Source organism: Rattus norvegicus, chromosome 15 (genome assembly GCF_036323735.1).
Source record: "Rattus norvegicus strain BN/NHsdMcwi chromosome 15, GRCr8, whole genome shotgun sequence".
Taxonomy (NCBI): Eukaryota; Metazoa; Chordata; class Mammalia; order Rodentia; family Muridae; genus Rattus; species Rattus norvegicus.
The window spans coordinates 32,007,591-32,035,136 of record NC_086033.1 but is presented as its reverse complement, the minus strand read 5'-3'; the positions used below and the strand labels follow the sequence as shown (position 1 = coordinate 32,035,136).

Below are 27,546 nucleotides of genomic sequence, written 5' to 3'. Positions count from 1 at the left end.
GTTTTATAATAAGTAGGTGCGGTGAGACCAGTTTATAGGCTGCTTAAAATCCAGGTTTAAGCATCAGTCTAGATGCAGGGGGTGCCAGACATTCTGGTTTCTTCAGAATGTGGTTTTGGGCTGGAGAGATGGCTCAGTGGTTAAGAGCACCGACTGCTCTTCCTGAGGTCCTGAGTTCAAATCCCAGCAACCACATGGTGGCTCACAACCACCTGTAATGAGATCTGACGCCCTCTTCTGGTGTGTCTGAAGGCACAGTGTACTCATACAATAAAATAAAATCTTAAAAAAAAAAAAAACAGAATGTGGTTTTAGCCTAGTAGGGAAACCTGGCCCAGGCTGTACAAAAACAAGCCCCAACTGTAAGGTTACTTGGCCTTTCACTTGGACAATGTTACACTCATAAGTGTTCATGTGAAGGTGGGCTGCTAGGCAACATGTGTGACCCAGAGACACTGGCTTGGGAAACCAAGGGTTGAGGCCCACGCCCCCCCAATTCTGGCGCTCAATCCCAGTCTAAGAGGTCCCAAGTAACAAGCTAGTTAGCCCAGTTTGGCAAAGTCAGAGGGCGCTCACTCACAGGGTTGTTGTTCTGAGAGCCTGGCTTTAGGGGAAAAAAAACGAGACAGGAAAGGTGAGCGGACAGCGAGAAAGGGAAGGGCAGTGGGCACAGCGGCCAGGTCCGGGAGCCCGCGGCCCTCGGGGGCCCCCCGGACGGACGCCTCGGGCGCGGCGCGTGTGCTGGCGGGCGGGGCGGCCAGCGGCCAATCCGGGCGGGCGTCCGGGAAGGGGCGGGGCTTGCGAGCTCCGGCTCCGCGAGTCCTCCTTTTTTGCACACACACGAATACAAAGAGCCACACGACCTTCGGGTATCCTTTTTCCATTTTTTTTTTTCTCCTTCATCTTGTATGTGTTTTCCAATTTTTTAAAAATAGAGATCTGTGGCAGTGCTGGGGTGAGGAAACTGTTGCTAAGGGGAATTTGCTCTTTTCCCCATTTCTTTTCCTGTCTCTCTTTCTCTTTCTTTTTCCTGGTCGAGGTTTAAAAATATACCAAGTTGAGAAGCCGTGTGCAACTGTGCCCAGACAAATTTACAGAGTTATTTTTTTTCTTTTTGGATCACACTTTAAGAATTGGTAAATTTTGTGGTTGAAGGATTTAAATTTTAGTCGCTTGGGGAAGTATAGATTTGTTTTTAATCGGGTTAAAGCGATAATGTAAATTTCTACCACAGGCAACCGAGAGATTTGAGGCACCCTGACAAAGCCTTTGGCATGCGTTTTTAGACACACTCCCTCAGAACCAAAAACCAAGTGCTGTGAATGTGGCAAGTGTGCAAGGCCAATAGATTAAATATACGGGGTTATTTTAATTGGAATACTCATTTCCCTGGAGAGAAGGGAAAGTCCTCTCAGTGTCTTGCACACACAATTTCATGAGGACATTTGTGTGTATGTGCGCTTAAAAGCATACCATTTCGTATGGCTTCATCTTCGGGTTTATTCTTTGTGTATATGTAAAGTATGTGTATATGTGCTGTATCGGATTTTATTTTAAAAGTGTTTTCTTTGATTTTATGTGTGTAAAGTAGACCTTAGGATGTCGTTTTTCCCCTCTGTGTTCCCAAACGTGATCAAAACAGGGTTTCAAATGCAAAGTAAAGCTTAGAGGAAATCCTGCACTTAGCATACTTAAGAATTTTCATTCTATTAGAATTTACCTTATTTTCTGCTTCTTTTTGTATCAGATTAACGAATAATTAAATAGTTGCCCCAAAGCATGCAGTCAGTGTGTTTGGCAAGTGAAGGTAGGGGGTTGGCAAGTGAAGGTAGGGGGTTACTGAATGTGTAGTCCAAAGCCTCATTAGTGACTTTTGAGTGCTTTTGTTTTTTGTTTTCCCTTCTTAAATGTGCAGCTGTGTATATTTTAGCCTCTATGAGTGGTTTTGGGGGAGGTATCAGAAGGTAATTTTCTAGCGTTTTGACAAAATGGTTTTTTTGGTTGGAATTTGTTTGGAAAACTCCACATCCGGGAAAGTATATGTGAAAATATTCTAGTCTAGTAATTGAACTGGGGTATTGGGTTATTGAATTTGGGGGTAGGGGCAAGAGGCGGCAAACGCAAAACACAGGAGGGATAAGAAATACAATGTGGTTATTATTGCATTCTACGAATGCAAAGCTTTCCCCATATCGTTCAATTTTTGGAAAAGAGTGTGTGCACTGAAGGACTTGCCTGGGGCAGAGGCTCCCTTCCCATAAGAGCTGTGTGCTGAGACAGCCTCATTAGGAGTTATATACAAGATTTACCCATATCCAGTCTGTGTTTGAAGGCTGAGTGAAAACATTAGTGTATGTGGATGGCGACCAGGGTCATCACAATGTTGTTACCGGGAGATTGAAGTGCAAGTTTTCACTACAACCAAACCTCTGCGCTCCTTAGTTCAGCGTCCTGTAGAGACAGCATTTAAAGGCACCTAAACAACACCTGCGTATACTTTGTACCGGGTCTTAGACTCATAAGGAGAATGCCCTGGCTCAGTTTCGCTAGACTTATTTATAGTAAGTGAATTATCTCCCAACAATACAGCCAGATTGGTGCACAAGGAATACTGGCTCCAGGGTGGTCCTTCCGCAAGTTTATATTCTAGCGACCTTAATGATCACAGAAGAGATGGTGATTTTTGTTACCCTTTTGAAGTTTCAGGCACCACTGTAGGCTGTTAACTAACAAGACTCAAAAGTCCTAAGACAGTGAAAGCACCCTCAAAAGTAGTTAGTTGCCAGCTTAAGACTACTTTACGGCTCATAATCTAGGCTCATCGCCAAGGTCGTCGCCTTGAGTTTCTTTGTGAGAGAGGAATCCATCCCATGGGTTGGCGTGGTTGGTTTAGTTTTACCAAAGAAGAGCAAATCTATTAATACTGAGTTGATGCAAACTGAATTAAGGAGGAATTGCTATTTTGCAACTAGTACCGGAAAGCTCTGTAACAGAGGCAGGCAGGGGCCCAAAAATCAGCACAACCAAATGTATGCAAGCGCCTTGCGGCCTCTGTGCTTACAGTCGTGTACACACAACTGTAGAGCACCAGGTCACAAAGGCGAGTAAACAGAGAACCAAAATGGCGCCTGGCGTCCTTGAAAAAGCCTCTCTTGGTCGTGTCCCTCCCTGAGGAGGCCCCTCCCTTCCCGCTTCGTTGAGTGACTGGTAGCGGACGCCAATAGCGTCCCTGGCCCTGCTTGCTTTTGGTTCAACCGCCTATCAGCACGAGCCAGAGGGCAAGCGGGGCGGGGCGGCACCCTTGCGCGCGCCGCCGGGTACACGGGCTCCGCGTTCTCGCGCGGCTGCGGCACACGGGTTCGGCGGTCTCGGAAGCCAGGAGTTGGGCCCCGCGTGGGCTGGAGCGGCTGCCCTTCAGTTCCACTAGTGAGGACCCGGGGCCCTTCCTGCTGGATGGGACACGCTGCCTGTAGACGGAGGACGCATCTCACTGGGAATGCGATGCAATCCCTGGCGCCCATCTGAGTCACCTTAGAGTAATAATCAACATTAACTGGAGGCGCTGTGCACATGTGATAAACGCCCTGGGATTTAGTTTTCCAAGTTCCTGTGTCTTCACAGATGCAGTAAAATCCTCTGTATCAGGTATAGTCTAGGAAAACGGGAAGTTTAATCTTACCAAGCTGCACTTTAGCAAGTTAGCTTTTAAAAAATACTGTCATATTGCCACAATTTCTAGGTCTACGTAATTCCAGGTCTGGGAGGGCTGGAGAGTTCGATCAGTAGTAAAGGACCCTGGTTCAGTACCCAGCATTCACATGGTGGTTCATAGCCTTCTGTAACTCATCTCCCACGGGAACCATTTCTGACCTCCGTGGGCACCAGGCGTAGCAACTTCTCACTGGCCTGCAATGCACTAACATGCATTCTAGCAAATACCCATATACGTAAAAAAGAAATCTTCAAAAAAAATTAAGTTAAAAAGAAATTACATGCTAAACAAAGGGAGCAGGGGGAAAGGCACGCATCCCCATTCCCAGGAGGGAAGAAATAATTTTCTGATCACAAGGAAGGCATTTGTTTACGAGCCCATTCTGCCCAGTGTTTGGGCAGTTCTGTTTTGTACCTGATAATGAGGTCTTAGATGTTCTGCAGATCATTAGATCACTGTTTTTGATTTTTGAGATAGGCTCTCTTTGTGTCGCCCTGGCTGTCCTGGAATTAGCCCTGTAGACCAAGCCGGTCTTGAACTGGCAGAGATCCTGGGGGCCTCTGCCTTCAGAGTGCTGGGATTAAAGGCGTTCACCATCCCTGCCCAGCCTAGACTGGTCACTCTTACAATATAGGGAAAGCATATTTGACGGTAACTGCTTACTTGCTGCTGTGATAACTCATTTCTGATAGAAATAGGTTTTTAAGAAGACTTTCTAACAGGTGAGCCATTTTGTACCTTGAAATGGAGGAAACAGGGCTGACAAGGAGGAGTTTTAAGGGACTCTTTCCTTTTTATTTCCAAAGAAGATAGGAATTGCCTATCACAGTAAAGAAAGGCCATTTCTATCCTGACCCTAAAGAGTTCAAGGCCCATTGTGAGAACATTTACCTGAAGAATACCATATCACACCCATCCAATAAACAATAAGAAAAAACTATTTTTCATACTTTGGAGGGAAACTCAGTCATGCAGAAAATTCACTCAGAATGCTTGAGAGCAAGCAAAGAAACTGCCAAGAATATGATGTATTTAGTCTTTAAAAAAAAAGTGTATGACTTGGGAGGACAGATTGTGGATGTCCTGAACTGTTATGTTTAAAGATGAAGTTTTCTTTCTTTTTTTTTTTTTTGTGGGTTTTCGGCATTGGTCTTGGTGGTTATTGTTGGTGGTGGCATGTTTCTGTGTGTGTGTGGTTTTTTATTCTGTCTGGACGTCACCTTACTGTGTAGTGGAGGATAACTTTGAACTTCTGACCCTTTTGCCTCCACCCCTCCGTTCTGGGATAACTGGGGGCTAGTACCCTGAGTGGTGTCTTACGTAGTGCTGGGAATGGGGCCCAGGGATGTTAGACACTACTCTACCCACTGAGTCACATGACCAGCTCCATCCGCTGTATTCTATTTTGGTTTGGTTTTTATTCATTTATTTTTTTGCTGTTAACTTCAGTCCAGCCTCAAACTCACTCAGCAGCTAAAGCTGCTCACTAACCAATAGCGGTTGCTCTTAGGTGTGAGTCCCTGCGCCTAAGCCGAAAAGTACAGTTTCCAAATTCATTTCACATGTATTAAAATTAGACTCTCAGGTGTGGTGGCAGAATGCCTGTGATCTCAGTGTTGGAGAAATGGAGGAAGCAAGATCAGGCATTCAAGTCAGTTACATAGCAAGTTCAAAGCCAGCCTGGGCTTCGTGACATCTTGTCTCATAAAAACACGTAAGATCGGACAGTGGTGAAATTACTCCTGAGTGTGTTTAGTAAGCCTCCTTTTAACACTTGTCATTCATGTTGTTAATTCATCGTTAGACTGGGGTTTTTTGTTGGTTGGCTGGTGGGTCATAAGATTCATAACTTTGGCTGGACTTGGTGGTGTACAACTTTAATTCCAGCACTCCCGGAGGCATAGTTGGATCTCCGTGCGTTCAAGGACAGCCAGCCTGGTCTAAATAGCTAGGGCTATGTAGCCAGAGTTCCAGGATAGCCAGGGCTACAATAGAGAGACCCTGTCTGCACCCCCTCCAAAAAAAGGGGGGGGTTATTTTTATATGTTGTGCTTGCAAGAGTTTATGTGCAGTGTGTGTGTGCGCGAGCGCGCGTGCGCGCACGTGTGAGAGAGAGAGAGAGAGAGTGAGTGAGAGAGAGAGTGAGTGTGTAGGAGCCAGGGGAAATGGGAAGAAGACATTAGGACCACTGGCACTGGAGGCACAGGTTACCATAAGCCATCCATGTAGATGCTTGGAAATGATCCTTGGTCTTCTTGCAAGAGTAACAAGTACTCGTAATCACTGAACTGTCTCTCCAGCCCCAAGATATTTTTGGTTTGATTTGATTTGCTTTTTCTTCTAGGTCAGCCAGGGTTACACAGAAAAACCCAGTCTGGGGAAAAATGAAAGGCTAGGGTCAAACGTCTTCAGCATTACTGTTTCAAACCGTTATGTTAGATTTAAGTTAGAAATGCATGTTGGGCATGATGACAATATGACTTTGATCCCAGTATTCAAGAGGCAGAGGCAGCTGATCTCCATGAGTTCAAGGCCAGCCTGGTCTGTATATCTCTATATAAGGGGTGGGGGGGAGGGGAGACAGAGACAGAGACAGAGAGAGAGAGAGAGAGAGAAAGAGAGAGAGAGAAACTGACTTAAGAAAACAAATTAGAGAGAGTCAGGGTTGGTGGCCATGATAGGCATACAAAGCTTAGTTAATAATTACTAATAATCCAGCTGCTGTGTGTGCAGCACTGACCCAGAGTCAGTATTTTATAGGTCTCTATAGATGGACAACCTTTTTAAAACTTTTCATTTTTATGTGCCCATGTGTGTGCTGGGGGTGGTGCCCTTGGAAGCCAGAAGAGAGCACTGGAAGCCTTGGAGCAGAAGTTAGTTGTGAACTGCCTGATGTGGGTGCTGGGATGTGAACTTAGGCCTTCTGGAAAAGCATCAAGTGGTCTTCACCTCCAAGCCACTTCTTTAGCCCCTGTTACAGATAATCTTTATACAAACAAAGCAGGCAGAGATGAGAAAACCATATTTGGAACATTTAAATTAGCTTGGTGGTACGCACATGCAGTCTGACCCCTGGGGAGGCTAAGACAGGGAAAGCTTGGTCCAGGCACCCTAGACAGCAGAGGGAGTCTGACGTTAGCCTGGGACTGAATAGTGAGATTCTGACTTCAAAACAGCCCTCATAAGTTCAGACATGCCTCTGTTTGCCTATAGCCCTAGCCCTGAGGAGGCTGAGGCAGGGCAACCGCTGTAAGTAAAGGGTTACATGGTAAGTACAGCTGGCCAGCCAGGGCTTCACAGTGAGACCAAGAACCTGTCTCAAGTCAAACAGAAACCCTGTAACTTTCTTTTTCTCACAAGATCCATGTTTAACATCTTTGTACCACATTGGCTTAAAAAAACCTCACAGGGCCTGGTGGCACATGCCTTTGATCCCAGCACTCTGGAGGCAGAAGCAGGCAGATTTCTATGAGTTCAAGGCCAGCCTGGTTTACAAAGGGAGTTTCAAGTTCCAGAACAGCCAGTACTGTTACACAGAAAAACAAACAAAACAAAACAGAAACCCCAAACCCTCAGGAGTGGAGAAACAGCTTAGTAAAGGAAAGCACTCGCTGTACAACCATGAGGGACCTGATTTCAGACCAGAGCACCCTTCTAACAAGCAGGCTGGTTTGGTGCACCTGTAATCCCAGTATTGTGGAGAGCAGACAGGAAGATTGCTATCTGACACCTTAGCTGGAAAAACAGACAAAACAAAACAAAACCCAAAAACAAAAAAACAAGGTGCTAGTTTCAGGGAGAGACTCTGCCTCAAAAAAAAAAAAAAAGGTGGAAAGTGATGGAGGAGGCAGACAGTCCCCGAACACCCACACATAAACCATACCCATGAATGCACACCCAGGATAGATCCTTATTTAGGAAGAAAAAGAATACATTGTGTAAATGGTCTATCCACAAGTTGCTGTCGATTTGCCTCCTGGTTTCCTTTATCCTTTAGCTTTGATTTGGCTTAACTTTTAGTTTCAACTTTAGCTATGCTTTTCGTGGCTAATGGCGGGAAAGCTGTAATGGATGTAAGGTCTTCTTTTCCTTTAGACTTAGTATTTATGTGTATGGATGTTTTGTCTGCATGTACCTCTGCACACCAGGAGAGACCACTGCATTCCATGGGAGTACAGTCACAGACAGTTGTGAGTACCATGTGGGTGCTGGGAATCGAACTCACGACCTTTGGAGGAGCAGCCCATTTGCTTAATCGATGCCCAATCTCTCCAGCCAATGAAGTTTTTATAGTGAATACGTAGCTAAAGAAAGCTACCTTTTCAATATAAAGGGCGAAAGAGCAAACTTAAAACTTTTTAATTATTATTTTTGTTTGTTTGTATGTTTGTCTGAGACAGGGTCGCACTATCTAGTCCTGGCTGTCCTGGAACTCACCGAATAGGCCAGGCTGGCCTAGAACTCAGAGATCTAGTTTCACTATAGACTAAAGGCTATTTTTAGTAACTAAATATAATGAAAATGCATCGCCAGTTTCTGTTCAGTATCTCAGAGGCACTGTCAGCATTGTTCTTGTTTCTTTTTTTTTTTTCTTTCTTTTTTTTTTTTTTTTTTTTTTGGTTCTTTTTTTCGGAGCTGGGGACGGAACCCAGGGCCTTGCGCTTCCTAGGCAAGCGCTCTACCACTGAGCTAAATCCCCAACCCTTTTTTTTTTTTCTTTCTTTCTTTTCTTTTCTATTTTTCGGAGCTGGGGACCGAACCCAGGGCCTTGCCTTGCGCTTGCTAGGAAAGCGCTCTACCACTGAGTTTTTTTTTGGTTCTTTTTTTTTTTTTTTCCGGAGCTGGGGACCGAACCCAGGGCCTTGCGCTTCCTAGGTAAGTGCTCTACCACTGAGCTAAATCCCCAACCCCATTGTTCTTGTTTTTTTTTTTTTTTTTTTTTTTTTTTTAGATTTATTTATTTATTTTATGCATATGAGTACACTGTAGCTGTTTTCAGATACACCAGAAGAGGGCATCAGATCTTATTACAGATGGTTGTGAGCCACCATGTGGTTGCTGGGATTTGAACTCAGTACCTCTGGAAGAGCAGTCAGTGCTCTTAACCACTGAGCCATCTCTCCAGCCCTTGTTCTTGTTTCTTAAGAGTGCACTTGCTGCATGGCCTGTGATCCCACTCACAGGCTAGGATGAGCAGACTGCTGGACTGCGCAAGTGAATTCCGGACATCTGTGGCTACATAGCAAGACCCAGTCTTACAAACAGTGACATGCCATAGTGGCGGCTCACTGCTTACAAACACTTGCTGTTCTTGCAGACGACCCAGGCTTGATTCCTAGCACCTACACGGAGGCTTACAACTTTCTGCAACTCCCAAGTCCAGATGCTCCAGTGTCCTCTCAAGATAGAGACCTACGTGCAGGCACGACACCCATACTCAGAGAAGAAAATAATAAACTAGAACTAAGAAACTAAAGGGAGCGAGCTGATTTCAAAACAAAAACCGAAAATTCAATATATAGAAGATTCATTTTAATTATGATGTTATGATAAATTACAGTGCAGAATGGAAATGTATTTGTCAGGGAATTATAAACACACTTAAGATTTTGTCATTTACAGAGCTTCAGGCTGAAAGATTCTTTTTCTGTAATCAAACATCATTTAGAAAATAACAATGTGGGGTTGGGGATTTAGCTCAGTGGTAGAGCGCTTGCCTAGCAAGCTCAAGGCCCTGGGTTCAGTCCCCAGCTCCGAAAAAAAGAAGTTTGTTTTTTTTTTTTAAAGATTTATTTATTTTATGTATATAAGTACACTGTAGCTGTCTTCAGACACACCAGAAGAGGGCATCGGATCCCATTACAGTTGGTTGTGAGCCACCATGTGGGTACTGGGAATTGAACTCAGGACCTCTGAAAGAGCAGTGAGAGTTCTTAACCACTTAGCCATCTCTCCAGCCCCAAAGAGCAGAAGTTTTTTTTTTTTTAAGATTTATTTATTAAAATTTTGGTAGTGAGATTCTTTTTTTTTTTTTTCTGAAAAAAAGAAAAGAAAAAAAAAAAGAAAATAACAATGTTTGGGTTCCTTCACGTGTTCTCAGTGACTCTGTACCTCCTAGCCCCCAGCCCTCCACTCCTGTAGTAGTTCAGTTACTTAGATAGAGTGGTTCCAGAGAGAGACAATGTGGTTCTCTGCTGCCATCCCTGTCTCTTTCTGTAGGGTAAGTCCTTGGCTAGCTAGACCCTCCTTTAAGGAGCCCAAGAAATGGAGATAACCCCTAGGTGGTTGCTGAATGGTGAACTCAAGATATCTGGCTTCCTTTAAGGGGTCTTGAGGCCCAGGATGTAGTTCTGAGACTGCTCCTGGACAGCTCAGCCCCTAGACCTAGACTGAAGTTCATTCCCTATCCCGCCCCTCAGCACTGAAGATGCAATACTGGGAGGTCGACTGGAGGTGGCACCATGTTCCTATGATCCCAACACACCCAGGAGACTGAGGCAGGAGGATTGACTTCCTGATGAATACCAGGCTAACCACATAGCAAGACAGAAACAGACCAGCTTTGTGGCCATGCCTTTAATCCCAGCTCGGAAGGCAGAGTAGGTAGATCTCTATAAGACTGAGGCCAGCCTGGTCTATTGTAGTGAGACTTTTATGTCAAACTACTAATAAATAAACAAGGTAGGGGCATGGTGGCAAATGCCTGTAATCCTAGTGTGTGGGAGGTAGAGGCAGGAGTTATCCTGTGTTTAAAGCCAGCTTCTGTTACACTGAATTTTTTTGTTTTGTTTTGTTTTCTCCATGTAGCCCTGACTGCCTTGGAACTCTGTAGACCAGTCTGGCCTTGAACTCAGAAATCTGCCTGCCTCTGCCTCCCAAGTGCTGGGATTAGAGGCATATGCCACCACCACCAGCTTTTTTTCTTTTAATTTCCTTTATTTTTAATATGTATGGGTATTTTGCCTGTATGTCTGTCCCCAACGTATCGACCTGGTGACCACAGAGGTCAGAAAAGGGCATCAGATCCCTTGGGACTGGAGTTACAGCCAGTTATGAGCCACATGTGGGTGCTAAGTACTGAACCCTGGTCCTTTGCAAGAGCAGTCAGTCAGTGCTTTTAATGGCTGAGTTGTCTCTTTAGGAGACTTACTCTGAGTGCACATGTATGAAAATTATAGGGTATAATAATAAGTAATTACGTCAACCGGAAGTTTGATATCTGTAGAGGAATGTTAATCCAGCAACGTTCTGGCAAGAGGCCACATCCAAGACCTAGGTCTGTCTGATCTGGCTGGAAGGCAGATGAGCCCTGGATTCCTGTAGATCCAGTTGGAATTTAGACACACCTTTAGTACATACCCTTAATTCCTAACAACAAAGCTAGGTTAGTTCATAGAAGGAAGTGACGTCTAACTGAGGGGCAGACAAAGTGACAAATCAGAGAAAGATTTGACAGAATGAGTCAGAAATAAGGAAGAACACAGGAGAGAGACTATTTAAGAGAAAACAGAGAAAAGGTGTACCATATGAGGTCAGGCAGAGCAGTGAGGCCAGAAGCTTCGAGAAACTGGATAATCAGTCAGCAGGGAAGATCAGATTGTATGGAGACCAGGAGCTTCTGGCCTAGGCCTAGGGATAGTTAGAACAGAGTGAAACCCTCTGGGCTCAGACTGAGCCGTGTATCTGCACAGCCTGGGAATGGCTCTGTTCTCATCCCTTCATCCGAGGAAACAAAAGAGACATTTACAGATATCCGCTTAAATATCTATGAGAACTACAATAGTCAGGGTCTGTTTTCTTCTTTGATAAAAAAGGTACACAACTTCCCTGCACTTCTCTTCTCTGGACCTGGTTGCTATTGACTCCCTAGATCTGTGTTGATGACACAACCTGTGTGAAGTGTTCTGAGCATCTCGATAGTGTTATTAGAGTAATGATGGGTATCAGAGAGACAAGAGGAAATAGACCTTCACTTTCCTAATCTTCTTTCCTGGTGTCCCCTTTCTGTCCCCTGGACTGCAGTGGGCTTTGGGAATGTCCTTGCTTAACCGTAAAAAGAATGCCTTGAATTCCCTCAAACTTTGTGTCAGTAAGACCTCTGTTTTTGTTTTCACTCTTTCAGTGAAGGCTGTGGGACACCAGTGTGCTGTGCGCTTAGGGAGCACAGGACCCACTAAGCTGAGGAGAAGCAGCCATGGACTGTGTATGTCTTCACCCGCTAGCCCACTCCTCCACCACAGAACCCACAGCCTGGAGCCCCAGCTCTTCTGACCACCTTCTACGAGAAAGGAAAGTACGTTCCTTGTGAATTCCAAGCACTTCCCTGCTGAAGGCCAGTTATCTGGAGCACTGGTGAAGCGGCCTGGCAGTGTGCACACAGTTACCCGCGTCCATCAACTATGTCCTTCAGTGCCACCATTCTTTTCTCCCCTCCCAGCGGCAGTGAAGCCAGATGCTGCTGCTGTGCCTGTAAGAGCGAGACTAGCCAGGGCAGCACGGGTTCTCAGGGCGGGAATCCTCTTGCCGGTACCCCCATCACAGTGACTGGACATGGCCTGGCAGTCCAAAGCTCCGAACAGCTCCTGCACATTATCTACCAACGCGTGGACAAGGCAGTGGGTCTGGCTGAGGCTGCTCTGGGGCTTGCGCGGGCCAACAATGAGTTGTTAAAACAGCTCCAGGAAGAAGTGGGTGAGCTACGGCAGGGGAAAGTGTGCACCGCTGATGAAGATGGTGAGAGCAGGGCCCGCAGCCCACCACCCGAAGAGCCTGGAGTGCTCAAGGGGAGTCCAGGAGAAGCCTCCAAGACCGTGCCTGCCATGGAGGAAGAGTGTGATAGCGTGGGCAGTGGTGTGCAGGTGGTGATCGAGGAGCTGCGGCAGCTGGGGGCTGCCTCCACCGTGGGACAAGGACCCTTGGGCTTCTTTGCAGCCCCCCAGAGAGATGCGCGGCTTCCAGGATGCACTCTGGCTGCGGTAGAGGGAGCCCCGATGCTAAACCCAGTGAGTGACTCCCAGTGGGATTGATCTGCTGCCTCTTTTTCTTTCCCTCTTTAAACCATCCTTTGATTTGTATCTGTGATAAGACAGAAAGCACCAAAGTTCCTCCCCTTTCAGGGGTAGGCAGCACTCTTGTTTCCACCCTGAGCCTTTTTAGCAGGAGGTCATTTTTGGTGCGTGTGGCGATTCTCGCTTTTTTTTTTTTTTTTTTTTTTTTTTTTTTTTTTTGGTTCTTTTTTTCGGAGCTGGGGACCGAACCCAGGACCTTGCGCTTCCTAGGTAAGCGCTCTACCACTGAGCTAAATCCCCAGCCCCACTTCTCGCTTTCTTAACAGCTCCGCGTGGCGTCTTTTCCGCAGCTGTCTCGCCTATTCCACCAACTCCGACTTTCCTGGCGAGAATGCCTGCCATGCACAGACAGCTCATTCATATTTTATCACGGCCTTCGCTTGCCAAAAAGGGCTTCAGTACAGAGATGAAAGTGTGGAGGGGAAGAGAGGCAAAGGTGGAGAGAGGGAGAAGAGAAGGATGCCAGACCGCAGGTGCAGAGAAGAAAAGTGGAAATGAGCGGTTTGAGGAAGGAGGGAAAAGTGAGGAAGGAACATAAAAGAAAGGTGGATCTACGTAGGAAGGGGAGGCTGTTTATTTGGTGATGATGATAGACAGGACCCCACTCTCTAGCCCAAGCTGGCCTCAAACTTGGAGCTATCCTTCCACCTCAGACTCCCAAGTGCTGGCAGTACAAATGTAAACCACCATACTTGGTTTCAAGAGAATCTATTTAGAAAAAGACAAAGTGGGGGGCAGGGAGTTGAGGAAGGGAAATAAAATGTGAGCAGTGTACTGAGCATGGTGGTTCTTACTTTTTTTTTTTTTTTTCTTTTTTTCGGAGCTGGGGACCGAACCCAGGGCCTTGTGTTTGCTAGGCAAGCGCTCTACCGCTGAGCTAAATCCCCAACCCCGGTTCTTACCTTTAATTGCTTTTGAAGACATATTTAATTTTTAATTACGTGTATGGGGGATAGGAGGCATGCGCACATGAGTGCAATTGCAGAGGGAGGCCAGAAGAGGGAGTACCATCTCCTGGAGCTATAGTTATAGGCTGTTATCAGCCACTCAATATGGGGGTTGAGATACAAACTCAGGTCCTCTGAAGAACAGTGTATACTCTTAAGCCATCTCTCCAGTCTCCTTCAGTCTCCCACCCCCCTTTCTCTCTTGTTGTTGTTGTTGTTGTTGTTGTTGTTGTTCTTCTTCTTCTTCTTCTTCTTCTTCTTCTTCTTTTTTTTTTTTTTTTTTTTGACCATGGTTTCTCTGTAACGCTGGCTATTCCTGAACTCTTTGTAGACCACACTGGCCTTGAACTCAGAGTTCTGCTCCTGAGCACTGGAATTAAAGGCGCGTGTCACCACCACTTGCTTTTAATACCAGCACCCAGGAGGCAGAGGCAGGTGAATCTCTGTGAGCTGAAGGTCATCACAGTGTACATGGTGAGTTCTAGGCCAGCCAGGACCATGTATTGATACTGTCTCAAAAGCAGGGAGGAGCACGAACAAAGAGGACATCACTGGAGGATCAACATGACTTTGAGGCCAGCCTGGGCTTCATCGTAGGGAGTTCCAGGCCTGTCTGAACTAAATATAGAAATCCTATCTAAAAAGGGGAAGGGGAGAGGCTGGAGAGATGGCTCAGCAGTTAAGAGCACCGACTGCTCTTCCAAAGGATCTGAGTTCAGTTCCAACACTAGTGTTTGGCCTGCCAGGACCTGTACTCACATGTTCATATTCACACAGAAACACATACATATAATTAAAAACAATAAGAGTGTGTCATAGAGCAGAGGAGGAGGGGAAGCAACCATATTCTGGACAGGAAAAGACATAGAAATACATTGTGCTTTCAGTTTTTCACTGCTCCAGGGTCATTTGAAGAAGAAAAGCCCAGCTAAATAGAATCAGGACTGCAGAAAGGCACGCAGGGAAGAGAAGGAGATGGAAGGATGGCAGAGATCATAGAGACAGCGGATAGCAAATGTACTGCACTCAACAGCCTGAGCAGAGTCTTAGCTCTCCCCCTCCCTCCGACTGCCCACTCTCCTCCCTCCTGACCCAGCTGGGTAACCTTACCCAGTAAGGAGTAAAGAGCAAAATGCACAGGGCAATGAAAGGGTGGGACCTCCCAGGCCATCTGCTGGGTATGAGGAATGTGAGCATTTAGACCTCTCGCCTAGATGCTAGCCTATCACCACAATTGGCTCTTGCTCTCCTAAAGGCTTCCATTTGTAGTCCTGGTCACTGTTCCTCGGGCTCTGCCTAGCTCTGGCTCGCCTGAGAGGCAGGAGACAGGAGGGTACGAGCCCGGGCCAGCTGCTCTCTGCATTGGGGTTCTTTCCGCCAGGGAGGCTTCCAGGCTGACAGGATGGAATTAGCTTTTAGATTTCACAGCACAGAAAGCAGGCAGCTCACAGGTCTATAAATCTCAGCCTCCTCCTCCGCTTCTCTCTGTATGTGTGTGGTTCCCCCCAGTTTCACCGTTTTGTTTTCTTGGCTGCAAAAAATCTCCACTCCCTCCTTTCCCCTCAGCCCTGCTCCCTCCTTTCCTTGTCCTGCACGCCCTTGACTGCACAGTCAGTCGGCTGGATGTTAGGGCTGAGATCGTGTGAGTGTGTGTGTGTGTGTGTGTGTGTGTGTGTGTGTGTGTGTGTGTCTGAGATCGTGTGAATGTGTGTGTGTGGGGGGGGGCGGCCCAGACTGGCCCCTCCAGGGCACCTGAGGGCAGGTGAGGTGTCTGTTATGTTTGTGGTAGCCTCTCCAGGGGTTCATTGCCTCTCCCTGCTTTATTCTGCCTTTTTTCTCATCCCCTTTATTGTTGTTTCTCTTCACTTGTCTTCTTTATTTTATTTTTTTCTTTTTTCTTTTTCTTTTTTTTATTTTTTCATTTTTTTTTTTGTTTTCTTTGTTGTTATGTGTTTCTTTTTGTTTTCACTTGTCTTCTTTCTTGAACTGCTTGGTTCCCCCCCCCCCTTTTTTTTTTTTTCCGGAGCTGGGGACCGAACCCAGGGCCTTGTGCTTGCTAGGCAAGCGCTCTACCGCTGAGCTAAATCCCCAGCCCCAATGGTTCCCCTTTCTTGTCATCAGTTCCTCCCCTGCTTCCATCCAGACAAAGGCTTATCTGGATACATTTCTCTGTCTCCTCTCCTCTCGTCTCTTCTCTCTTGACTTTTTTTGTTTTCTGAGACAGGATTTCTCTGTGTAACAGCCATGGCTGTCCTGAAACTCACTCTGTAGACCAGGCTAGCCTGGAACTCCACAGAGGTCCCCCTGCCTCGGCCTCCCGAGCACCACCCCAGTTTGGTGACACATATACTCAAGAACATACCGTAAGTAAGCGGTCACGAAGACAGTCAAAACATTGCCCAGTTCATGTAAGATGTTCTGTGATAAGAACCCAACACTCCAGGTCATGTTCTCAGAAGAACAGTTTCCTCAGTTGGCTCGCTCAGTGGCCAAGAGCACCGTCTGCTCTTCCACAGGACCCAGGTTCAATTCCTGAGCATCCACAGGATGACATGCAGCCATCTGTAACTCCATTTCCAGGGGGATCTGACACCATCTTGTGGCCTCTACAAGCATTGGATGCATGTGGTCCACACACATACATGTGGACAAAACACTCATACACGTATGGGAAGGAACGATGTGCCCTGTGTGCTCATAGACTGCCCAGGAAGCACCACTGGCACGGAAGACTGCTGCCTGGACTCCTCCTCTTTTCACTATTCTTGGCCAATGGTGGTTAATCAGGTTCCTCCTCCACCTACCTAGTGATAGCCTGCTCTTCTTATGTTCTTAGATGGCGGCGGACGACTATGCGGCCTCTGAGGGTTCAATTCAACGAGTGTTGGTCCCTGCTTATGCCAAACAGCTGTCACCAGCCACACAACTGGCTATCCAGAGGGCATCCTCAGAGCCAGGACCAGAAGGTGGAACCAAGCTGCCAGCAACCCGCCCCGAGGACATGCTTGGATCTGCAGCGCTGGACAGTGCCTTGGAGGAGTCAGGCCCCGGAGGCACTGGGGAATTGAGCCGCTCTCTGGGATTTATTGGCTCCCCGTGCAGGATCCGAGGAACTGGGCAGAAAAACTCCAGGCGTAAGCGAGATCTGGTGCTCTCTGTAAGTGAACTCAGTTTCAGTCATTTTTTTCTTCTTCAGTTTGAAGAGAGAAATAAAGAGTGGGTTGACTTTAAGCCTCTAAATAGAGTGAATAGCATCCTAAATCCTATAAGAATGGGAGGGATAAAGAGGCCTTACTCCATAACCTGGAGCACCGGCAAAGCCTTTCCCAGTGCCTTGTCTTTCAGGCTTGTCTAGGCAGAATGGTGTCTTCCCATTAAAGAGAAGAGAACTTTTTCTTTTTGTGTTGCCATCATCCTGATGGGAAGATTTTTGAGAATCAAGCATGCTGATCACCAAAGGGTGATGTTTTAGCCAATGTTCAGGCTAAGGAACTGGAGCATCTTGGGCAGGAAAGCTAGATCATCTCTAAGTAGTCTCAAGCCCACAGAGATGTGGAGCCCCAAGCATAGTGCAGGCTGCCCCACCAGTCACAGAGCCCTGGAGAATCCAGTCACCCCAGAGCTCGCTCCCGGCAGGTGGAGCAGGACTGGCTAGCAAGACTGCCTAACACTCTCTCGGAGAGGAGAGGAGAGGAGAGGAGAGGAGAGGAGAGGAGAGGAGAGGAGAGGAGAGGAGAGGAGAGGAGAGGATGGGAGCCCTAAGGGACACTGCTGAGCGAACCGACTGGAACCTGGAGAACTTAGAGAGCAGTGGTTCTCAGCCTGGAGTAACAGCCCTCCAGGGCCACAGGCTGGTGGGTGGGTAGAGGGGAAACTGCTTACTTCCAGTGAATAGAAGCCAGGCCCTCTGCTGAGGGACCCCAGATGCACATTCCAGCTAAACACGTCAATAGTGCTGAGCTTGAGAGATTTTCTTCTGGTTGAATGGAGTCTCTTGGATCAAGTCTGAGCTCAAGGGCTTTGTGAAGATTTGAGGTTTTTTTGTTTGTTTGTTTGAAACGGGGTCTCATGAAACTCAGAGTAGCCTCAGTCCCTACCTAGCTGAGCCTGACCTTGAACTCCTGATCCTCTTGCTTTTGCCTCATAAGCGCTGGCTAAAATTATAAGCATATGCATATCCCATACCCAGCTTCCTATGAATTTTGTTTACTTTTGTATCTAGATGCAGTTGGAGTTTATTAGATATTAATTAGCACGAGATAAGGTCTTATTGTAGAAGCTCTGGTTGGCTATAACTGGTTATGCAGATCAAGCTGGCCTCAGACTCACAGAGGTACTTTGCTTTCCAAATTCTGGGGTAAAGGGCATGTGCCAGCATTACTGGACTTTCATGTAGATTTTAAATATTTTTAAATTGTATTTATATGTATGTGTGTGTGTACCGGGTGTGTTCAGGAGCCTTTAGTGGCCAGAAGGTGTTCTGTTCCCTGGAGCCAGAGTTATATGCAGTTGTGAGCATCTCAGTGTGAATGATAGCCCTCAAATTTGGGTCCTCAGGAAGAGTAACAAGGGCTTTTTTTTTTTGGAGCTGGGGACAGAACCCAGGGCCTTGCGCACAAGGACTTTTTAAAAAATAATAATAATAAGATTTATTTATTGTATTTGTATGAGTACAGTGTCACTGACTTCAGACACACCAGAAGAGGGCATTGGATCCCATTACAGATGGTTGTGAGCCACCATGTGGTTGCTGGGAATTGAACTCAGGACCTCTGGAAGAGCAGTCAATGCTGTTAACCGCTCTCCATCCTCTCCAGCCCTGTAATTAATGCTCTTAACTGCTGAGCCATCTCCAGCTTCTCTCCAGTCCTTCTTAATGAATTAATTTTTTTTTAATTTGTGTGTGTGTGTGTGTGTGTGTGTGTGTGTGTTCCACATATGTTTATGTACCCTCAGATCCCTTCTAGCTGCAGTCTGAGGCAGCTGTGAACCACCTGATGTGGATGCTAGGAACTGAACTTGGGTCCTCTGGAAGATCAGCAAGCCCTTTAGTTTAGATTTCAAGTACTAGTATTAAAAGAAAGGAAGGTACTGGGAGGGGGGGGAGGGAGGAGTTGAGAATTCTCGGAAAACATGTGGAAAGCCAAGGTAGGAGAATATTGAGTCTGAGGCTAGCCTAGGCTACAAGGTAAGTTTTGAGGCCAGCACTGGCAATATAGCAAGACTATTTCCAAAAAATAAAGGAAAAAAAATGATTGAGGAAGACTGTTGACTTGCAAGGAAAGAATGGCTACAGGGCCTTACCTTGTGTGTGCCAATGTTTAGCTCTGGAAGGAGCCCAAGAGCTCCTCTTCAATCTGCTGGGATGCCTGTGGATCGCTGCTAGGGACCCTGTGGATGAAAGGACCCGTCCGGATGTTTACATCTTTGGAATGGTACAGATGCTGGCCACCCCTGGGGAAGTGTATTTATTTTTAGCTCACTCAGGAGATAGATGAGCCAGCAGCTTTTACTGCAGTAACACCTACTGTCTAGAGTACTTCCCTTTGCACTTCAAGCCGGGTTTGATTTTTATCACCTGAGCTCTTCCAAGCCTTGGAAGATGGGTAGAGAAGATGGGTAGCTGCTTTCCTTTTCTGAGAACTCACACTCCTTATGAACCCATTTGTTACTCCGCTGTGATCCCGAACATTTGGACTTTAGTCTCTAGGTTTTTGTTTCCTTTTGTTTTTTTTTTTAAGATTTATTTATTTATTTTGTATATTAGTACACTGTAGCTGTCTTCAGACACACCAGAAGAGGGCATTTGATTCCATTACAGATGGTTGTGAGCCGCCATGTGGTTGCTGGGATTTGAACTCAGGACCTCTGGAAGAGCAGTCGGTGCTCTTAACCACTGAGCCATCTCTCCAGCCCTTCCTTTTGGTTTTGATTTTAATTTTTCAGGTTAGGGTCTCTGTGTAGCCCTGGCCGTCCTAGAACTCACTTCATAGACCAGGCTGGCTTTGAACTCGAATAGATCCTCCTGCTTCTCCCTCTGGAGTGCTAGGACTAAAGGCCAGGATCTTTTTTTTTTTCTATCAATATTCAGATGCACTGTGTGTGAGCCCGGTGCCCACAGGAGCCAAAGAGCACGGGGATCGGCCAATCCCTGTGGATGCCGGGAACTGAATCCTGGTTCTCTGCGGCATCAGCTGGTGTTTTCAACTACTAAGCTCTCTCCAGCCCCCTTTTGTAAGATTACTGTTTGATGCAGTTCAGGCTGGCTCCAAACTCCCTATGGGATTGAAGCTGACTTTGACCTTTTTAGTCCTGCCTCTTCCTCCCAAGTGTTGGGCTTACAAGTATGGGCCACCCTGCCTGGTTTCAGAGAGTGCTTAGGATGGAACCCAGGACTTCGAGCACGCTAGGCAAACACCCTAAACTGAGCTGCATTCCTGTTTACATTGCCGTGTGTGTGGGGAGGTGTGAGGAGAGAGAGACAAGAAGTATTTATATATGATGGAGGGATACATATGTCACCGTGAATATGTGGATGCCAGAGGACAACTTTATGAGGTCAGTTCTTTTTGCTTTTACACAGGGTCCAGGAATCCAACAGGTTTTTGGGCTTGTGTGGCAAATGATTTTATCAACTGAGAGCTACCTTTCTGGCCTCTGGTTTTGTTCTGTGTTTTTTTTTTTAATATTTTATCTTATTATTTTAGATGTTATGTGTGTGGACATGTGTGAGTGTTTTGCCTACTTGTATGTCTACACCACATGCATACAGTGTCCATGGAAGTCAGAAGAGGGGATTGGATCCCCCGGCACTGGAGTTAGAGATGGTTATGAACCACCATATGGATGCTGAGAACTGAACTTAAGTCCACTGGGAGGGCAGGCACCAAGTGCTCTTAAACTGACGAACCATCTCTTTAGCCCATGCTCTATGTAGTTCAGACAGCCTCAGACTGCAAGAGCTCCTTCTGTCGCCCAAATGCTGAGATTACAGTCTTGAGCCACCATACCTGACTTCAAAGTGATAAAGTAAAACTATGTGGTATTCGGGGCTAGTACAGCACCAGTGCACTTTAAAGAGGGGAGCCTGGAACCACAAAAAGCTGGTAGTACTTTCCTGTTTTCTATGATCACTCAGTAAAGATGGGGGATAAGTTGAGGATTTGCAAATAGAGAGATACCCATTTGGAACTGGGTAGCTTCCACTGGCTGCAGGGGCTTGGGATGGAAATATAATTAGAAAAGACAAAGCATCGGTCCCCAGCTCCGAAAAAAAGAACAAAAAAAAAAAAAAAAAAAGACAAAGCTAAATGTAACAGAAGAAAATACCTTGCATTAAAGCTCAAAGTCAGCCTGGTGCGGTGGCACACGCCTGTAATTTCAGGAGGCAGAAGCAGGCGGATCCCAGTGAGCTCAAGGTCAGCCCAATCTATAACGTGAGATCTCGGACAGCCAGAACTATTACACAGAGAAACCTTCTCTTAAAAACCAAATCCAAAACAACAACAACAGAAGCTCAGAGTTTCAGTTGCATCATGAGCCTATGACTTTGAGTGGTGAGGTGTGGCTAAGGAAGGTAATATAATGCTATCTTCAGATTTACTCCCAAGCACAGGAAGTGATGCTCTCTCTGACTCAATCCAGATGACAGACTCAGTTCCCGTTCTCCCTTAATTTTTTCAAATCCTATTTTTTTTTCTTTTTCTTTTTTTCGGAGCTGGGGACCAAATCCAGGGCCTTGTGCTTGCTAGGCAAGTGCTCTACCACTGAGCTAAATCCCCAACCCCTCAAATCCTATTTTTAATGATGGTTCTTAAATGCTTTATCTCCGTTGCAGCCCACAACCTTCCAGAAGTAGTGGGAAAGAAAGGATACGGGGGTCAGGGGGAGCAGACCTGTTTAGAGAGGTTCTTTGGGGCAGCTCCCCTGGAAATTGGCAGTTCAATTCACAGGTTAGCAGGCAGTGGCAGCTTGATCCACTCGCAAACACCTCACGGATACACCAGCAGTCCAGTTCGGTAGAGTCGGGATAGCATCAGTAGTGACACGACCTAGCAGAGACAGCCAGGCCTCAGCCTTGGCTCGAGTCAGCCAGAGGGACCAACAGGAACACCAAGAGAAATTCTTGATATGCCTCTCTCTCAGGGAAGTGAAGATCAGCAAAAACTTGAGCCCCACAAGTGTTGCACGGCTAGCTTCTCTTGGCACACACATCCAATCTGCCTGAGTCCACAGAAGCTGCCAGGAGCAGCACACCACCAGAAGGTTTTTGGTGCCTTTTTTTCTATGGAGTCCCATCAACTGCAGCTCAACTATGCAGTGTAAGGCGGACCAATACATGCTTGTTGTTAGCAAAGAATCCTTCATCATGTGTCCTTTCACGTGTCTGCTTCAGCGAAATGTTCCTTCACGAGTCTGCCTTAGCCTTCCACCTGTGTCCATTTCTGCTAAATGTTCCTCACGTGTTTGCCCCAGCAAAACACCATCCAACCGACTTTCCAAAGAAACCTTAAGTTTTCACTTCAACACAGGCTATCACAGGATTGGGGATTTGGCTCAGTGGTAGAGCGCTTGCCTAGCAAGCGCAAGGCCCTGGGTTTGGTCCCCAGCTCCGAAAAAAAAGAATAGAAGAAACACAGGCTATCACAAAGCCTACACCTCATGAGACCTCTGTCTAGAACGTCTGAAAATCACCAGGACGGAGGCTATTTAGACCAGACAGAAGACAAGGGAAATTCACTGAAAGCTGTCTTCAAACTCTCATGTGGCATTAGCAAAACTGGGGTCAGAGTTCTGAAGACTTTTTTTTCTGAGATGGTCTATGTAGTTCAGGCTGTCCTGGAACTCTATATAGACCAGGCTGGCCTCAAACTCAGAGATCTGCCTGCTTCTCAATTCTGTGTGCTGACATTAAAGGCGTGGCCACCATGCCAGGCTTGGAATTTTCATGTGGCTACGGAGCATTGAAGTCAGGCCCTCAACCTCTTTACCCATGAAGACATCTCCCCAATCCACTGATTTTTTTTTTTTTTTTTTTTTTTTTGGTTCTTTTTTTTCGGAGCTGGGGACCGAACCCAGGGCCTTGCACTTCCTAGGTAAGCGCTCTACCACTGAGCTAAATCCCCAGCCCCTGATTTTTTTTTAAATGTATTTTATTACTATTATTGTGTATACATTGTGTGAATGAGTATACGTGTGTCTTCCAAGTGCTGAGATTACAGGCATGCACCACCACCGTGGGACCAATAAAACTTAAAAAAAAACCCTATTTATGTATTTTTATACCTGTGGGTATTTTGCCCACATACATCTGTGCACCATGTATACACAGTGCCCTCGGAGGACCAGAAGGGCGTCTGAACTTCTGTAATTGGAGTTGCCGGTGGTTGTGAGCTGCCATGTGGGTGGTGGGAATCAAACTCAGGCTGTCTGGAAGAGCAGCCAAGTGTTCTAACCACTGAGCCATTTCTCCAGTCTCCAACAGAACTTTTTAACTAAAAATGTTCATCTGGAGGCCAGCCATGATGTACACCTTTAATCCCAGCACCCAGGAGGCAGAGGCAGGCAGAGCTCTAGGAGTTCAAAACCTACATAGTAAGTTCCAGGACAGCCAGGGCTATGTAGAGAGATCCTGTCTCAAAAACAACAACAAAAAAAAGAAAACAAAAATGTCCGGTAGGACCCGTGTGGCAGTGCTAGGGAGGCAGAGGTAAGCAGAAGTCTTGAGTTTGAGGCCAGCCTGGTCTACGTAGACAGTTCCAGGCCAGCCAGGGCTACACAAACCCCAAAACCACAAAGCAAAAGGAAATGCCCAGTAGACTAAACTGACTTAGAAAGGAGATAGGTGGCTGGAGAGGTGGCTCAGGATTAAGGATGCTTCTTACTTTTGCCGAGGACATGGGCTGGATTCCCAACGCCCACATAGCTCACAGCCACCTATAACATCAATCAGTTCCTGATCTGTTGCCTCTTCTGACCCCTGTGGGTTCCCGCACACACGTGGGGGGTGTACATGCACACACACACACACACACACACACACACACACACACACGTAAATGCACATTTTTTTTTTTTTTTGGAGCTGGGAACCGAACCCAGGGCCTTGCGCTTGCTAGGCAAGTGCTCTACCACTGAACCAAATCCCCAACCCCAATGCACATCTTTTAAAGAAGAGAGATGCGTATGAGCAAAATTGACAGCTGCTTGGTGCCATGAAAGGCAGAACTGGGGGTTGGGGATTTAGCTCAGTGGTAGAGCACTTGCCTATCAAGTTCAAGGCCCTGGGTTTGGTCCTCAGCTCCGGGGGGGGGGGGGGGGGAGGCAGAACTGCTCTCCCTGAGGCTCTTCCCAGTTTGCGTTTCTGCCATTGTAGATTTGTGGTTTTCAAGTCTCCTGTGTGTACTTCTCAGACTTGGGATAATCTTTCATTTTCTTTCCAAGCTGCCCTAAAACTTGCTCTGTAGACCAGGCTGGCCACTTGCCTCTCAGTGGCACTCAGAGGCCTCCTGAGTGCTGGGGTTAAAGGCTGGTGCCACCACATCTAAGTAGTGGGTCATCGATTAATAGATAATTTCAGAATACACCTGTACTCAAATATAGATAGCCGGGTATGGTGGCATCCGGATATGGTGGCATGTACCTATAATCCCAGCCCTTGGGTACTAAGGTGTAAAGAGCAGAGGTTCAAGACCAGCCTGACAATGTAAGAAGTTTGCAGGCATCCTGGACTACATGAGAGTTTGGCTTAAAAAAGAAAAGCAAAAATGTAAATCCTAACTTAGCTCTTTCGTTAAGAAAGGACGGGGCTGGGGATTTAGCTCAGTGGTAGAGCGCTTAGGTTCGGTCCCCAGCTCTGAAAAAAAGAACCAAAAAAAAAAAAAAAAAGAAAGGACGTAGTAAAAGATGGTGCCTAAGACGTAGAAATAATTCAGCCAGAGAACCCACACACATGGGGACAATCCCTGAGGGGACCAGAGGAAAGTTTTCTTGTCTACTCCTGACCTGATTCTCTCTCCCCTCCCCTAGAAACTGGTCCACAATGTGCACAACCACATCACCAATGACAAGAGATTCAATGGGTCTGAAAGGTATGGTTTCCTGAGGGGAAGAAGCGTATAGGACGCTCTGCTGAGAGGGAAGCGGGACAGGGGAGATGCTTGTATCATGCCAAGGTCTTCACTGCAAAACTAACTCATTCGAAGTGCATCTGTCTCCTCCTGCTCTTCAAATGTCGTCTGCCTTACTTCGTTTTTTTTCTCCTCTCTCAGCATTAAGTCGTCTTGGAATATTTCAGTAGTGAAGTTCCTTCTGGAAAAGCTCAAGCAGGAGCTGATGGCGAGTCCCCACAATTACACTGACAAGGAGCTGAAAGGTAAGGAAGGGTACTGGCTTCCCTCTGCTCTGGCTCTCCGCCTTGGTTGGGAGGGGGGAAGCATGGGGATGATTTAGGTGGTGTTCAAATAACATACCATGTGAGCTGGAGAGATGGCTCAGCGGGTAAGTGCACTGTCTGCTCTTCTAGAGGTCCTGAGTTCAATTCCCAGTAACCACATGGTAGCTCACATCCATCCATATGGGATCTGATGCCCTCTTATGTAATTCAGGTGTTTGTGCAGATAGAGCATTCATATTTAAAAAGAAAATAAATCCTTTTAAAAGTAGCTCATGACAGCTACATCTGGTAGCTAGGTCATGGTATGGTACCTCAGAGGATCACTTCAAGCCTCTACCCTATAAACTATCTTGCCAAACCAGAAGCCAGCCCCTTTGACCCCGAATACTACGTCCTGGGGCCAAAGATGTGACTCAGTGGTTAAGAGTTGAAGAGCCCTGACTGTTCTTCCAGGAGACCTGGGTTCAAGTCCCAGAACCTACATGGCAGCTCACAACAGTCTGTAACTCCAGTTCCAGGGGATCTGATGTCCTTTTCTGGATTCTGAGGGCATTGTATAGATGTGGTGCACACATGCAGGAAGGCAAGGCACCCAGATACATTAAAAAAAAAACCCACTGTGGCCTAAGTTTTCTACTCCTTACCCGTGGGTCATTTAAAGCTATTACTGAGGTGCTGTGCAGCTGCAGATCCTGAGAGTGATTGATAGAGTAGCAACAGTGCGTTTGAGGCAAGAGTTGAATGCATAGAAGCAGCTGGAGTTACCTGTTTGTCGTGAGCGATTTCTGGGAGGAGTTAGTTTTAGAGGTGAAGACACTCAAAGGGCCCTAAGCCAAGAGCACTGGACTGTGGAACCGTGCATCTGCCTATTCAGGAAAGCCCAGACTGCGGAGTGGATTCGAACCTTCCACTCAGCGAGCAGCGTACAGGCCGGGGACCTTTGCAAGAAGATCGTTTCTTGCTGTCTCCCTTCCCTAGGAGCCTGTGTGGCCTACTTCCTTACCAAGAGGCGAGAGTACCGAAACTCTCTCAACCCTTTCAAAGGTCTAAAGGAGAAAGAGGAGAAAAAACTTCGAAGTCGCCGATATCGGGTAAGTCTGCAGGCCTTCCTTTCAGGATCTGAAACCCTAATGAGCTGTAATGTGGGGGACAGATCGAAGGGTACAGCATCTGGGAACAGGGTTGGCAGACTGGAGAGTAGACAGGCAGGAGGAGGGTGAGCCTACTCCAACCAGGATCAGACTTGAACACTGGGTTCCTTCAGGCACACATTTTTAAATTCCTCCATACCGACATAAACCCTTTCTACTAACCAATGGTCTGTTCCCTAATCTCTGCCCTGCAACCCACCATAGCTTTTCGCCAATCGGTCCAGTATCATGAGGCACTTTGGACCCGAGGACCAGCACCTGTGGAAGGACGTGACAGAAGAACTGATGTCCGACGAGGAGGACAGTCTTAATGAGCCAGGGGTGTGGGTGGCCCGCTCTCCCCGATTCAGGGCCCAGCGCCTCACGGAGCTCTGCTATCACCTGGATGCTAACTCTAAGCACGGCACCAAAGCCAACCGTGTGTACGGGCCGCCCTCAGACAGACTGCCTTCTGTGGAAGCCCAGCTCCTTCCTCCCGAGCTTTACAACCCCAATTTCCAAGAAGAGGAAGGAGGAGGCAATGAGAAAGGGCCTGTCTCTCCATCCTACGACCAGCCCCACAAGTCATCCTGTCCTGACTTGAACTCGTTCATTGAAATCAAGGTGGAAAAGGACGAGTACACTCTATAACAAGGATAACCGGCTCCTGTCACTCACTCCTACGTCCCAGAAATGGACGGCTCAGATCCGAAGGCGCCTCCGGCAGCCTAGAAAAGAAACTCTGCTTTTCTTAATATTTCCACTTGAAGCGGAGCTGGAGACTCTGGTGGGGTAGTAGGACTTACATAGAAGGCAAGGGAGGGTGGCCAGCCCTGCCCGCCCCGACCCACCACCCACCTACCCATCCCGGTGAACGGCAACCCAGAAAATGCTTATTCCCAAGCATAAACAGTGCCTCAGAGGAGCCTGGGATGCAAAGGAAGATGGGCCAGAGAAACGAGAGGCCTTGATCCACGTCCCATCTCTGACTTTGTTTGTCCCCCACATCCCACTTGTACCCATAGCTCAGGAGAAACACTTGCTGGTCTTGTGCTGCCGCGGAGGCCGAACAGAGCAGTCCAGGGTGATACTGCCCCCTGGTGGGAAGTTTCGGTCACTGGGCTTTCTAGTCTGAGCAGGGGATCATGGGCTTACCGCTATTTGGAATTAGGGTGTAGATATGATAGTTATTGTTTGGATTTTTAAAATGATAGTTATTGTTTGTTGCATTATATGAGAAAATTTTATTATTTCCATATTACATGTGAGGAAATTAAAGTTTAAACATTTCTCA

General features: G+C 46.8%; 1 protein-coding gene across 5 annotated transcripts; it reads left to right on the top strand.

Moving 5' to 3' along the window:
• The first annotated feature begins 799 nt into the window (after positions 1 to 799).
• On the top strand, positions 800 to 27,546 carry C15h14orf93 (similar to human chromosome 14 open reading frame 93). Of its 5 annotated transcripts, none has more exons than XM_006252005.5 (7): positions 800 to 869; positions 11,835 to 12,714; positions 16,564 to 16,884; positions 24,756 to 24,817; positions 24,998 to 25,101; positions 26,101 to 26,213; positions 26,478 to 27,546. In XM_006252005.5, the coding sequence occupies exons 2-7, from the start codon at positions 12,112 to 12,114 to the stop codon at positions 26,901 to 26,903; spliced, it is 1,629 nt and encodes a 542-aa protein (XP_006252067.1). In that variant the 5' UTR covers positions 800 to 869; positions 11,835 to 12,111; the 3' UTR covers positions 26,904 to 27,546. The 5 variants fall into 5 exon arrangements, with proteins under 5 accessions (XP_006252067.1, NP_001102571.1, XP_038949518.1 ...); NM_001109101.1 differs by having other exon boundaries at positions 848 to 955; positions 26,478 to 27,542; XM_039093590.2 differs by lacking the exon at positions 800 to 869 and adding an exon at positions 962 to 3,426.